Raw genomic sequence first — 14041 nt, 5'->3', positions numbered from 1 at the left:
CGTGGACGGGGTTCCACCGAGTCGAGCAGGGCGAGGTTGCAGACACAGGTTCGTGAACTTGTGTCTGACACCGAGGGTGAGGCCTCTTGGGAGGAAGAGGAGGACCCCAGATATTTCTCTGACGAGGAGTCTGAGGGTCTTCCTTCTGATCCCACTCCCTCTCCTGAGAGACAGCTTTCTCCTCCCGAGAGTCTGTCTTTTGCTTCCTTTGTCCGGGAGATGTCTACGGCCATCCCCTTCCCGGTGGTTGTGGAGGACGAGCCCAGGGCTGAAATGTTTGAGCTCCTGGACTATCCTTCTCCACCTAAGGAAGCGTCCACTGTTCCCTTGCACCATGTCCTGAAAAAGACATTGCTTGCGAACTGGACCAAGCCACTAACTAATCCCCACATTCCCAAGAAGATTGAGTCCCAGTACCGGATCCATGGGGACCCAGAGCTGATGCGCACTCAGTTGCCTCATGACTCTGGAGTTGTGGATCTGGCCCTAAAGAAGGCTAAGAGTTCTAGGGAGCATGCTTCGGCGCCCCCGGCAAAGACCCTAGAACCTTGGACTCCTTTGGGAGGAAGGCCTACCATTCTTCTATGCTCGTGGCCAAGATCCAGTCTTACCAGCTCTACACGAGCATACACATGCGGAACAATGTGCGGCAGTTGGCGGGCTTGGTTGATGCTCTTCCCCCTGAGCAAGCCAAGCCTTTTCAGGAGGTGGTCAGGCAGCTGAAGGCGTGCAGAAAATTCCTGGCCAGAGGAGTTTATGACACTTTTGATGTTGCGTCCAGGGCCGCTGCTCAAGGTGTGGTGATGCGCAGGCTCTCATGGCTGCGTGCCGCCGACCTGGAGAATAGACTCCAGCAGCGGATTGCGGACTCGCCTTGCCGTGCGGACAACATTTTTGGAGAAAAAGTCGAGCAGGTGGTAGAGTCTCTCCACCAGCGGGACACCGCATTCGACAAGTTCTCCCGCCGGCAGCCTTCTACCTCTACAGGTAGACGATTTTTCGGGGGAAGGAAGACTGGTCCCTACGCTTCTGGTAAGCGTAGGTACAATCCTCCTTCCCGACAGCCTGCGGCCCAGGCTAAGCCCTAGCGCGCTCGCTCTCGTCAGCAGCGTGCGCCTCAGCAAGGCCCCGCGGCTCCCCAGCAAAAGCAAGGGGTGAGCTTTTGACTGGCTCCAGCAGAGCATAGCCGACATCCAAGTGTCAGTGCCGGGCGACCTGCCGGTCGGGGGGAGGTTGAAAGCTTTTCACCAAAGGTGGCCTCTCATAACCTCCGATCAGTGGGTTCTCCAAATAGTCCGGCAGGGATACACCCTCAATTTGGCATCAAAACCTCCAAATTGTCCACCGGGAGCTCAGTCTTACAGCTTCCAGCACAAGCAGGTACTTGTAGAGGAACTCTCCGCCCTTCTCAGCGCCAATGCGGTCGAGCCCGTGCCATCCGGGCAAGAAGGGCTGGGATTCTATTCCAGGTACTTCCTTGTGGAAAAGAAAACAGGGGGGATGCGTCCCATCCTAGACCTAAGGGCCCTGAACAAATATCTCGTAAAAGAAAAGTTCAGGATGCTTTCCCTGGGCACCCTTCTCCCCATGATTCAGCAAAATGATTGGCTATGCTCTCTGGACTTGAAGGATGCCTACACACACATCCCGATACTGCCAGCTCACAGACAGTATCTGCGATTTCAGTTGGGCGCACGCCACTTCCAGTACTGTGTGCTACCCTTTGGGCTCGCCTCTGCGCCCAGGGTGTTCACAAAGTGCCTAGCTGTGGTAGCAGCGGCACTTCGCAGGCTGGGGGTGCACGTGTTCCCATATCTCGACGATTGGCTGGTGAAGAACACATCCGAGGCAGGAGCCCTGCAGTCCATGCAGATGACTATTCGCCTCCTGGAGCTACTGGGGTTTGTGATAAATTACCCAAAGTCCCATCTTCTCCCAGTGCAGAAACTCGAATTCATAGGAGCCCTGCTGGATTCTCGGACGGCTCGCGCCTATCTCCCAGAGGCGAGAGCCAACAACTTGTTGTCCCTCGTCTCGCGGGTGCGTGCGTCCCAGCAGATCACAGCTCGGCAGATGTTGAGATTGCTGGGCCACATGGCCTCCACAGTTCATGTGACTCCCATGGCCCGCCTTCACATGAGATCTGCTCAATGGACCCTAGCCTCCCAGTGGTATCAGGCCGCTGGGGGTCTAGAGGACGTGATCCACCTGTCCACGAGTTTTCTCAAATCCCTGTATTGGTGGACGATTTGCTCCAATTTGACTCTGGGACGTCCCTTCCAAATTCCTCAGCCACAAAAAGTGCTGACCACGGATGCGTCTCTCCTGGGATGGGGAGCTCATGTCGATGGGCTTCACACCCAAGGAAGTTGGTCCCTCCAAGAACGCGATCTACAGATCAATCTTCTGGAGTTGCGAGCGATCTGGAACGCTCTGAAGGCTTTCAGAGATCGGCTGTCCCACCAAATTATCCAAATTCAGACAGACAACCAGGTTGCCATGTACTATGTCAACAAGCAGGGGGGCACCGGATCTCGCCCCCTGTGTCAGGAAGCCGTCAGCATGTGGCTCTGGGCTCGCCGTCAAGGCATGGTGCTCCAAGCCACATATCTGGCTGGCGTAAACAACAGTCTGGCCGACAGACTGAGCAGGATTATGCAACCTCACGAGTGGTCGCTCAACTCCCGAGTGGTACGCCAGATCTTCCAAGCGTGGGGCACCCCCTTGGTGGATCTCTTCGCATCTCGAGCCAACCACAAAGTCCCTCAGTTCTGTTCCAGGCTTCAGGCCTCCGGCAGACTAGCATCGGATGCCTTTCTCCTGGATTGGGGGGAGGGCCTGCTGTATGCTTATCCTCCCATCCCTCTGGTGGGGAAGACTTTGTTGAAACTCAAGCAAGACCGAGGCACCATGATTCTGATTGCTCCTTTTTGGCCGCGTCAGATCTGGTTCCCCCTTCTTCTGGAGTTATCCTCCGAAGAACCGTGGAGATTGGAGTGTTTTCCGACCCTCATCACACAGGACGAGGGGGCGCTTCTGCATCCCAACCTCCAGTCTCTGGCTCTCACGGCCTGGATGTTGAGGGCGTAGACTTTGCCTCTTTGGGTCTGTCAGAGGGTGTCTCCCGCATCTTGCTTGCTTCCAGGAAAGACTCCACTAAGAGAAGTTACTTCTTCCATTGGAGGAGGTTTGCCGTCTGGTGTGACAGCAAGGCCCTAGATCCTCGCTCTTGTCCTACACAGACCCTGCTTGAATACCTTCTGCACTTGTCTGAGTCTGGTCTCAAGACCAACTCTGTAAGGGTTCACCTTAGTGCAATCAGTGCATACCATTGCCGTGTGGAAGGTAAGCCGATCTCAGGACAGCCTTTAGTTGTTCGCTTCATGAGAGGTTTGCTTTTGTCAAAGCCCCCTGTCAAGCCTCCTACAGTGTCATGGGATCTCAATGTCGTTCTCACCCAGCTGATGAAACCTCCTTTTGAGCCACTGAATTCCTGCCATCTGAAGTACTTGACCTGGAAGGTCATTTTCTTGGTGGCAGTTACTTCAGCTCGTAGAGTCAGTGAGCTTCAGGCCCTGGTAGCCCAGGCCCCTTACACCAAATTTCATCATAACAGAGTAGTCCTCCGCACTCACCCTAAGTTCTTGCCAAAGGTCGTGTCGGAGTTCCATCTGAACCAGTCCATTGTCTTGCCAACATTCTTTCCCCGTCCTCATTCCTGCCCTGCTGAACGTCAGCTGCACACATTGGACTGCAAGAGAGCATTGGCCTTCTATCTGGAGCGGACACAGCCCCACAGACAGTCCGCCCAATTGTTTGTTTCTTTTGATCCCAATAGGAGGGGAGTGGCTGTAGGGAAACGCACCATATCCAATTGGCTAGCAGATTGCATTTCCTTCACTTACGCCCAGGCGGGGCTGGCTCTTGAGGGTCATGTCACGGCTCATAATGTTAGAGCCATGGCTGCGTCGGTAGCCCACTTGAAGTCAGCCTCCATTGAAGAAATTTGCAAAGCTGCGACGTGGTCATCTGTCCACACATTCACATCTCATTACTGCCTGCAGCAGGATACCCGACGCGACAGTCGGTTCGGGCAGTCAGTTCTTCAGAACCTGTTTGGGCTTTAGGATCCAACTCCACCCCCCGAGGGCCCTGTTTGTTCTGTTCCAGGCTGCACTCTCAGTTAGTTGGTAAATTTTTTAGGTCAATCTCAGTTATGTCCTCGCCGTTGCGAGGCCCAATTGACCTTGGTTGTTGTTTTGAGTGAGCCTGGGGGCTAGGGATACCCCATCAGTGAGAACAAGCAGCCTGCTTGTCCTCGGAGAAAGCGAATGCTACATACCTGTAGAAGGTATTCTCTGAGGACAGCAGGCTGATTGTTCTCACAAACCCGCCCGCCTCCCCTTTGGAGTTGAGTCTTCCCTTGAAGTGTATTGTCTTGCTACATACTGGACTGGCCGGCTCGAGCCGGTTTCGGGCGGGAAGACGGCCGCGCATGCGCGGTGCGCAGGGGCGCGCGAGGACTAGCAAAGGCCTTTGCTAGTAAACTTTCCGATGGAGGGGGCTGCCGAGGACGTCAACCCGTCAGTGAGAACAATCAGCCTGCTGTCCTCGGAGAATACCTTCTACAGGTATGTAGCATTCGCTTTGCCTAAACAGAACCTCCTCTGTGTATTCATTTGAAAAAAAAATAGTGCAGCATATTTAGCTGGGGACTTACAGAATTATGATCATGTATCCCCTACCCTGAGGGCCCTGTATTGGCTTCCAATTGACTGTAGGGGAAAATTTAAACTGTTGACCTTAAGGTCATACATGGACTGGCCTCAAAATATTTGCAGGAAAGGCACTTCATTGAGCAAATCAAAGAATTCAGGAAGCTGCTAAAGCTGTTGAAACTGATTATCCTTCCTAACCCTCTATAAAATTAAATAAAGATGGTCAAAAAGGTGGAGGAATATATCTGTTTGTGAGAAACAATATTAAAGCAACTGTAATGCAGGGGGCCTGGGGAAAGGATGAAGCAATAATCAGCTTGAAAAGAGAAGATGGAACCTCTATCCACATGGGTGTTGTCTACAGACCTCCAACACAGTTAGAGCAGCTTGATAAAGATCTGGTTGTAGATTTCCAAAAGTTGGGAAAGAAGAGGTGCTGTTAAGAAATTCAACCTGCTGGATGTGGATTGGAAAGGTTTCTTTTTTTGTTTGTTTCTGTCAGTGGAATCCGAAAGCAGTAGAGAGATCATGGATGCCTTTAGGTGATGGAATCCACAAGGGAAGGAGTGTTGCTGGATCTGGTGCTCACAAATGTGTAAAATGTGTCTAATATCCAAGTGGGTGCCCACCTGGGCAATAATGGTCATCAAACAGTGTGGTTTAATATAACGGTTAAAACAGAGGGCAGTCACACAAAACTCAAAGTCCTGGATTTCAAACATGTTGACTTTAGTAAAATAGGGGAGTACCTGAAGAAAGAGCTGACGGGATGGGAGGATATACGAGAAGTAGAAAGACCGTGGTCTAGGTTGAAAGCAGTTATAAAAATGGCAGCAGACCTTTATGTGAGGTGAGTAAATAAAACAAGAGAAAAAGGAAACCAATAAGGTTCTCCAAATCAGTGGCTGAGAAAAGAAAGGCAAGAGTTAGAGTTCATGAAATACAGAAAAAGCCAAAAAGAGGAACACAAAAAAGAGTACCGAATGACACTGAAAGAAGCGAAGAGAGATGTACGTCTGACAAAGTGCAAGCAGAAGAACAAATGGCTAAGTATATAAAAAGGGGTGACGAGAATTTTTTCAGGTATATCAGTGAAAGGAAGGAGGCTAAAAATGGAATTGTAAGAATGAAAGATGCTATGGTCCGCTGTGTGATGAGGAGAAAGCGAATGTGCTAAACAAATACTTGTGTGTTCATGGTAGAAAATCTGGAGAGGGGCCATGAATGGCTGGCAAAGGTACATATGAGAATGGAGTAGATATCACATTGTTTACAGAAGAAAGTGTTTGTGAACAACTTGAAAAACTGAAGATGGACAAAGCCATGGGACTGGATCCCAGGATATTGAGGGAGTTTGAAGTTTCTGGCAGGTCCTCTTCAGGGTTTGTTTAATAAATCTTTGGAGACGGGAGAGGTTCCACGGGATTGGAAAAAAGTGGATGTGGTCCCTCTTCACAGAAGTGGTGATGATGAAGAAGAAGTAGCCTCACTTTGGTTTTTGGAAAAAAAAATAATGGAATCCCTGATGAAGGAAAGGATAATGAATTTCCTGGAATCCAGTGGGTTACAAGATCCATAGCAACATGGCTTTACCAAAGGTAAATTGTACCAAACAAATCTGATTGAATTCTTTGACTGTGTGATTGGAAAATTGGATCAAGGACATGCGCTAGATGTAATCTACTTGGATTTCAGCCAAGCCTTTGACATAGCTCTTCATAAGAGGCTCTTGAATAATCTTGACAGGCTGAAGTTAGGACCCAAAGTGGTGAACTGGATTAGAAACTGGTAGACAGACGTGAGAGGGTGGTGGTTAGTTAATAGAATTCACTTGGAGGAAGGAAAGGTGAGTAGTGGAGTGCCTCAAAGATCAGTCCTGGGATCAATTCTATTCAATATTTGTGAACGACATTGCTGAAAGATTAGGAGGTAAGGTTTTTACGGACGATACCAAGATTTGCAACAGAGTGGACAACATTAAAAGGGATCTGCAGAAGTTAGAATGGTCTATGTACTTTGGGAGTAGAAATCCAAGGGAGCTATATGTGGTAGGAGGTGAGAGTCTGATATGCACAGACAGGGAAAGGGACTTTGGGATGATAGTGCCTAAGGATTTGAAGGCAAAGGAACAACGTGTAGGCTGCATTGAGAGGAGGCATAACCAAAAGAAGAAAGGAGGTGTTGGTGCACTTGGAGTATTGTTAGTTTTAGAGGCCTTATTTTGCTAAGGATGTAAAGACTTAAAGCAATCCAGAGGAAGGCGACAAGATTTGTATGAGGCTTGCACCAAAAGATGTATGAGAAGAGACTAGAAGACCTGAATATGTATACCCCAGAGGAAAGGAGGGATAAGAGAGATATGATAGACATTTAAATGCTTGAAAACTATTAATATAGAAACAGATCTTTTTTCCAGAGAAGGGGAAACAGTAAAACTAGAGGACATAAATTGAGGTTGTGTGGTGGTAGACTTGGAGTAAATAAAAATAAACAAAACAGTCTTAGCGATTTTCAATGCTGTATAAACAAATTATTTCACTTATTAGCACCACAATAATATAACATCACAATTCACAGTCACGCAGACTTGAGCATAAAGGATTAAACAGTTCGGTCCCAATGGGGATCTGTTTCGCTTCCGTCTTCTTCCGGAGACTTCATTTGCTCATTAATAACAAGTAAATGAGGTCTCCAGAAGAAGCTGGAAATGGGTCCCCGTTGGGACCGCACGGTTTAATCCTTTATGTGCAAAACTGCGTGACTGTAAATTGCGATGTTATTATGGTGCTAATAAGATAAGTGCCATTATTTATTGTTTATACAACATTGAAAATCACTATTTTTGAGTTATGGACACTTCTCACATTATGGAGGTTTTTTCACCTATGGTTACCGTTTTAACTGTCAACATGATTGTTCATATCTATCAAGATGTTTGCCACAGTTTTATGAGGTGTTTTTCCTCCTTTTATAAGAAAATTTTGAGCTTCAGAAGGTTATTGATTCACTGTGTTACTTAAGATTGTTTGCCTAATTTTTTGAAGTGAACTAGATCATGGTCTTTGGTTTTACAGTTCTGTAACAACACTTGGGTTGCACCTAAGCAGTTACAGAATACAGGTGTAAGATTGCATTGCTACACCAAAATATAGGCACAGCCACTTTTGTCAAATTAATGGGCGGCATAAATGGGCATACCTAGGTGTGCTATGCCAAGTGATCAGCTTACATTCTATAAATGGTATGTGCTGCTAAGGAAAAGGACAAGCTCCACCCATGTTAATGCCTCCCATGCAGTTGCATGTTGAGGGACTTAAGTGCATGTTTTATAAAATAGCGTCAAGCGTTTATGTGCATAACTGCCAAGTATTTGTGCTAGTCACACACGTAAGTTCTATTATTCTATAAATATGTGCTTGTGATTGGTGCCTAATTTGAAGTGCACTTTATAGCATTGCCATTTAATTTTCTTGCCTTTTTCTGCATTTCATACATGTTTTATTCAGCTGTGAACATTTTGCGTGTGTTTTAATTTAGGAAGTTGAGAAACAGTGCCGTTGTGGAAAGCATACTAGACGCATGCCTTGTCACAAGCCTTATCTGTGTGAATCAAAGTGTGCTAAAATTCGTGATTGCCAGAGGCATCCATGCAAGAGGAAGGTAAGTTCTGAATAAACTTTTCTGTTTCCAGATGACAATGATGGACAGGTTTATATATGTTGTTTTAATTTAATACTGGTGAAATGAGCCATTGGTTTAGCCACTGAACGTGCAATGTGATATGCTGTAATCTGTGCTTCTCTTTTATAAATTAGAATGATTCATTTTCTCCAAGGACAAGTAGGACTACTATTACTGTCTATGGAGGCTTGGGACAGATGCTGCCCAGTGTTCCCATTGCTTCCAGAAGCTTTTGGCAGGCCTGACTGTGCATGTGCTTTCCAGCTTGCACGGGACCCACCTTTTTTTTTTTTTTGTTATCTGCAGAGCAGAGGACACATGTCTTCTAATTGTAATGTGTTTTTTTTTCCTCATGGACTTTTTTGCTAGCCTTTCTGCTTTTTATTTTTTATAGTGAGTAGCACAGGACCAATTTTGATTTTATTTTTTCTGTCCTGTTCTACCCCACCCCCTCTTTTTTATTCATTTTTTTTTCTTGGCTCAGCCTATTTAAGCCTTATCTCCCAGTTGGGACCTTCTAAAAAAAATTGAGTTGTTTGGTTTCGCTTTGGCTATTTTTATTTTGGATTTGACCCAGAATCCTTCCAGTGGGTTTAAAAAGTGCTCGAGATGTGGTAGGACCATGTCCCTCTGCACCTTTAGTGTTCACTCTGGTGGATCCTCTTCTACTTCTATCCCTCTGCCTGTCGGTGTACCTCAGGGTTCTGTTCTTGGTCCCCTCCTCTTTTCTATCTACACTTCTTCCCTTGGTTCATTAATCTCATCCCATGGCTTTTCCTACCATCTCTATGCTGATGACTCCCAAATCTACCTTTCTACCCCTGATATCTCACCTTGCATCCAAACCAAAGTTTCAGCGTGCTTGTCTGACATTGCTGCCTGGATGTCTCAACGCCACCTGAAATTAAATATGACCAAAACCGAGCTTCTCATTTTCCCCCCCAAACGCACCTCCCCGCTCCCCCCGTTTTCTATTTCTGTTGATGGCTCTCTCATTCTCCCTGTCTCCTCAGCTCGAAACATTGGGGTCATCTTTGACTCTTCTCTCTCCTTCTCTGCTCATATCCAGCAGACCGCCAAGACCTGTCGTTTCTTTCTTTACAACATCCGTAAAATCCGCCCCTTTCTTTCTGAGCACTCTACCAAAACCCTCGTCCACACCCTTGTCACCTCTCGTTTAGACTACTGCAATCTGCTTCTTGCTGGCCTCCCACTTAGTCACCTCTCCCCTCTCCAGTCGGTTCAAATCTCTGCTGCCCGTCTCATCTTCCGCCAGGGTCGCTTTACTCATACTACCCCTCTCCTCAAGACCCTTCACTGGCTCCCTATCCGTTTTCGCATCCTGTTCAAACTTCTTCTACTAACCTATAAATGTATTCACTCTGGTGCTCCCCAGTATCTCTCCACACTCGTCCTTCCCTACACCCCTTCCCGTGCACTCCGCTCCATGGATAAATCCTTCTTATCTGTTCCCTTCTCCACTACTGCCAACTCCAGACTTCGCGCCTTCTGTCTCGCTGCACCCTACGCCTGGAATAAACTTCCTGAGCCCCTACGTCTTGCCCCATCCTTGGCCACCCTTAAATCTAGACTGAAAGCCCACCTCTTTAACATTGCTTTTGACTCGTAACCACTTGTAACCACTCGCCTCCACCTACCCTCCTCTCTTCCTTCCCGTTCACATTAATTGATTTGATTTGCTTACTTTATTTATTTTTTGTCTATTAGATTGTAAGCTCTTTGAGCAGGGACTGTCTTTCTTCTATGTTTGTGCAGCGCTGCCTATGCCTTGTAGCGCTATAGAAATGCTAAATAGTAGTAGTAGTAGTCCTGTCACTGACCCACACAGCTGGTGCCTACCATGCCTTGAACCTAATCATAGGCCTTCTCACTGTAAACTCTGTTCTCAAATACAGAAAAGATAGAGAGGCTCTGCGCGAGAAACTTTTTGGCATGCTGAAGTCCAGTTCATCAGCATCTGAGGCATCGGTCCCAATGGCATCAGGAGCTGTATCAGATGCTGAGGATGTATCGGTCTCTGCGCCTGATCAGGATGAGCATCATTAGACCTGATACTGAGGACCCTTGAGGATTCTGCGTTCTTGTTGGCACCGAGGGGTCCCGATGTCATGCCTTAGTGGAGGCAAAGAAGAACCTTCCGAAAGTTATTAAAGATCTACTTATTCATAAAGGTGTACAATAAAGATTCCCCATAACGATTTGACTTCCTAATTATTCCAATCACAACTATTAAGGAACCCTCCTATCTGTTCATCCTAATTACATCCTCACGACTGAATATTATATCTTGTCCTGATATCATTATGTTACGTTATGTTGATCTTTCAATCCACTTCCAATCTAATATGATTTACTTATGTACTCTTATTTGTAACAATTCTAAAATTATTATTCCGTTAATATGATTGCTCTGATATTCTATGTACCCATCTGTATCTTTATTCTGAAATTCTTATCCTATAATGTGTACATGTTGTTATAACATTTTGTAAGCCACATTGAGCCTGCAAATAGGTGGGAAAATGTGGGATACAAGTGCAGCAAATAAATAAATTAATTAATGAGTTCTGGAACTTTTCACCTGCAGCCAGTTCGTGGAATCTGAGTAATGCTATACTATCAGAAAATGCATATTTTTGTGCAAGTGCTAGAATACTTTTGAAATGTTACCTCTGTAATGAACTGTACTATATTGAAAAATGTGATCTGAAATTTGTGATATGCATCGCAGCTTCAATTTGCTGAGCCTTCAGGGGTACATGCATAACTTAAATCTTCATTCCACTGCATTCATCCTGAACAAATCACTTTTCTTTCTGTTTGGAAAGCCTATCCATGCATCCTCCATCTATGTATATGTGTGATTCTAGTTGCAGTTGGGAAACGCAGTCAGAATCATCTTCATCACCCCCCCCCCCCCCCCTACACACACACACCTCTTCCAAATTTAGGACACCTAACAGGTGTGACAATAAGACTTTTGGCTTTTTTTCATTACAAAAGTTTAGGTAACATAAAGCTTAATAAGTTTAGTTACGGTGCAGTACCACAGCAAACCAAATAGATGTCTCTGTTGAGCTGTGTACATGTACTTAGAGTACAAGGAAGAAGTAAAGGGTCTGTGATGTTTGGATACAGAGAAGCCCTTGTACAACTATCTGTGTAGGGATAGTTTAATTAAGGTTTTTCTGTGTGTAAAGGCTGTATTACATATAGAAAAGGGCTTTTATAGAATTGGGCAACTCCATTCACATACAATATATGCAGAAAGGTGCCTACCTGTTTATGTAATCTGCATGATGGTGTTCCTAAGGGCATAGTTGGGTGGCATGTAGGCAGTGTTGTGATGCACTCTTGTATTGAGTGCCGCCTTTTACATGCCTCTGGCTTGTGTAAATTTGCAGAATACTAGCACTAATGCCATAAGTATACATTTAACTGAGAAAGTGCCAGAAGGGCAACTAGGCACTATTCTGTAATGGTGCACATAAGTGGCATAGTGCTTAAATGCAATGGGAGCAGATGCATGGGTGGGACATAGGCGGGTCTCTCATTTATGCACATAACTTAAAGAATGTTGTAAGTCATCCACCTCCCTGCTGCGTTTACCCGACAGGTGTATAGCTGTTATAATTGCAGGTGCATAACTTCTGGTACTGGGTTATGCTAGTATTCTGTATCAGATTCTGGGCACCCAGATGCCCTTATAGAATAGGCTCTTACTGTGCAGCATTGGAGCGCCTAAATTGAGGAGCCCACGTACAGAATTATACCCATAGAATACCGGCACAGCTTTACTCCACCGTTGGAGCAAGTGTAGATTTGTACATTGGCATTATACATCCAGCTAACTATCTTAACCAAGAAAAGAGCAAATACAGATCTTGGAACTGGCTATGTGTTAGCCTTTTAACAGTCTGTATGCTTATTGAGACAAATCTAGTAATGATTTCATATTATTTGTGACATTTATATCCCATATTAACCCAAACAACTTTGAGTTCAGTGTGGCTTACAATAAACAATATAGGATACATAACAAAGAATAATGCATAAGTAATTTGTTGTAAGAAACCAATTTTTATAGTACATTATCATAAACATATTGGGATAGCTATGGATGTTTAACATTTAGAAAATCTATTATGAATGAGAAATTGTACATGAAGCAAAAAGAAGGTTAAAGGTAAATAGAGTAATAACCAATTCAAGTAATAATTAGTTGTTTGAGATATGGCTGTTCTTGGTGACGGTATGAATAGGAACAATTTGAGGATTTTGCAGAATCTAGTATATTTCTGTATATTTTGGGTGATAAGGAGTTCCACCATTTGGTTCCTGGGTAAGTGAAGTGTGCTGAGTAGAGACAGTTTGGTAGATCACTTTTTTATAATTTGGGAGGTGTAGTCTGAGATAGTTTCTTGCCTCATATTTAGTGTTTCTTTGAGGTAAGTTTATTAATGGTACCATATAGTCTGGAGCTCTGTGTCATTTAGGATTTGAAAGATAAAGGTACATAATTTGAAGCCAGCCTTTTCAGGCATCTCTGAAAGTAAGAAGCCTACTACTATTACTATTTAGCATTTCTATAGCGCTACAAAGCGTACGCAGCGCTGCAAACATAGAAGAAAGACAGTCCCTGCTCAAAGAACTTACAATCTAATAGACAAAAAGCAAGCAAATCAATTAATGTGTAGAGGAAAGAGGAGAGGGAGGGTAGGTGGAGGCGAGTGGTTACAAGTCAAAAGCAATGTTAAAGAGGTGGGCTTTCAATCTAGATTTAAAGATGATCAAGGATGGGGCAAGACGTAGGGGCTCAGGAAGTCTATTCCAGCAAGACAGAAGGAGCGAAGTCTGGAGTTGGCAATAGTGGAGAAGGGAACAGATAAGGATTTATCCATGGAACGGAGTGCACGGGAAGGGGTGTAGGGAAGGACGAGTGTGAAGAGATATTGGGGAGCAGCAGAGTGAGTACGTTTATAGGTTAGTAGAAGAAGTTTGAACAGGATGCGAAAACGGATAGGGAGCCAGTGAAGCGACCTAAGGAGAGGGGGGTAGTTTGAGTAAAGTGACCCTGGTGGAAGATGAGACGGGCAGCAGAGTTTTGAACCGACTGGAGAGGGGAGAGGTGACTAAGTGGGAGACCAGCAAGAAGCAGATTGCAGTAGTCTAAACGAGAGGTGACAAGGGTGTGGATGAGGGTTCTGGTAGAGTGCTCGGAAAGAAAGGGGTGGATTTTACAGATATTGTAAAGAAAGAAATGACAGGTCTTGGCGATCTGCTGGATATGAGTATAGAGGAGTCAAAGATGACCCCAAGGTTACGAGCTGAAGAGACAGGGAGCATGAGAGAGCCATCAACAGAAATAGAAAATGGGGGAGCGGGGAGGTGGGTTTGGGGGGAAAAATTAGAAGCTCGGTTTTGGTCATGTTTAATTTCAGGCAGCATTGAGACATCCAGACAGCAATGTCAGACAAGCACGCTGAAACTTTGGTTTGGATGCAAGGTGAGATATCAGGGGTAGAAAGGTAGATTTGGGAGTCATCAGCATAGAGATGGTAGAAAAAGCTATGGGATGAGATTAATGAACCAAGGGAAGAAAAGAGGAGGGGACCAAGAAC

General features: G+C 45.5%; 1 protein-coding gene across 1 annotated transcript in view; it reads left to right on the top strand.

The window, feature by feature from the left end:
* Positions 1–14041, top strand: part of NFXL1 (nuclear transcription factor, X-box binding like 1) — a 259254-nt gene that overhangs the window by 82559 nt on the left and 162654 nt on the right. Inside the window, 1 exon segment of the mRNA XM_030191351.1 lies at positions 8256–8378. Coding sequence (XP_030047211.1) covers positions 8256–8378 — 123 coding nt within the window.

This window comes from Microcaecilia unicolor, chromosome 2, assembly GCF_901765095.1.
Source record: "Microcaecilia unicolor chromosome 2, aMicUni1.1, whole genome shotgun sequence".
Lineage (NCBI taxonomy): Eukaryota > Metazoa > Chordata > Amphibia > Gymnophiona > Siphonopidae > Microcaecilia > Microcaecilia unicolor.
Note: the sequence above shows the minus strand (reverse complement) of the source record. Positions and strands in the feature narration are given on the sequence as shown.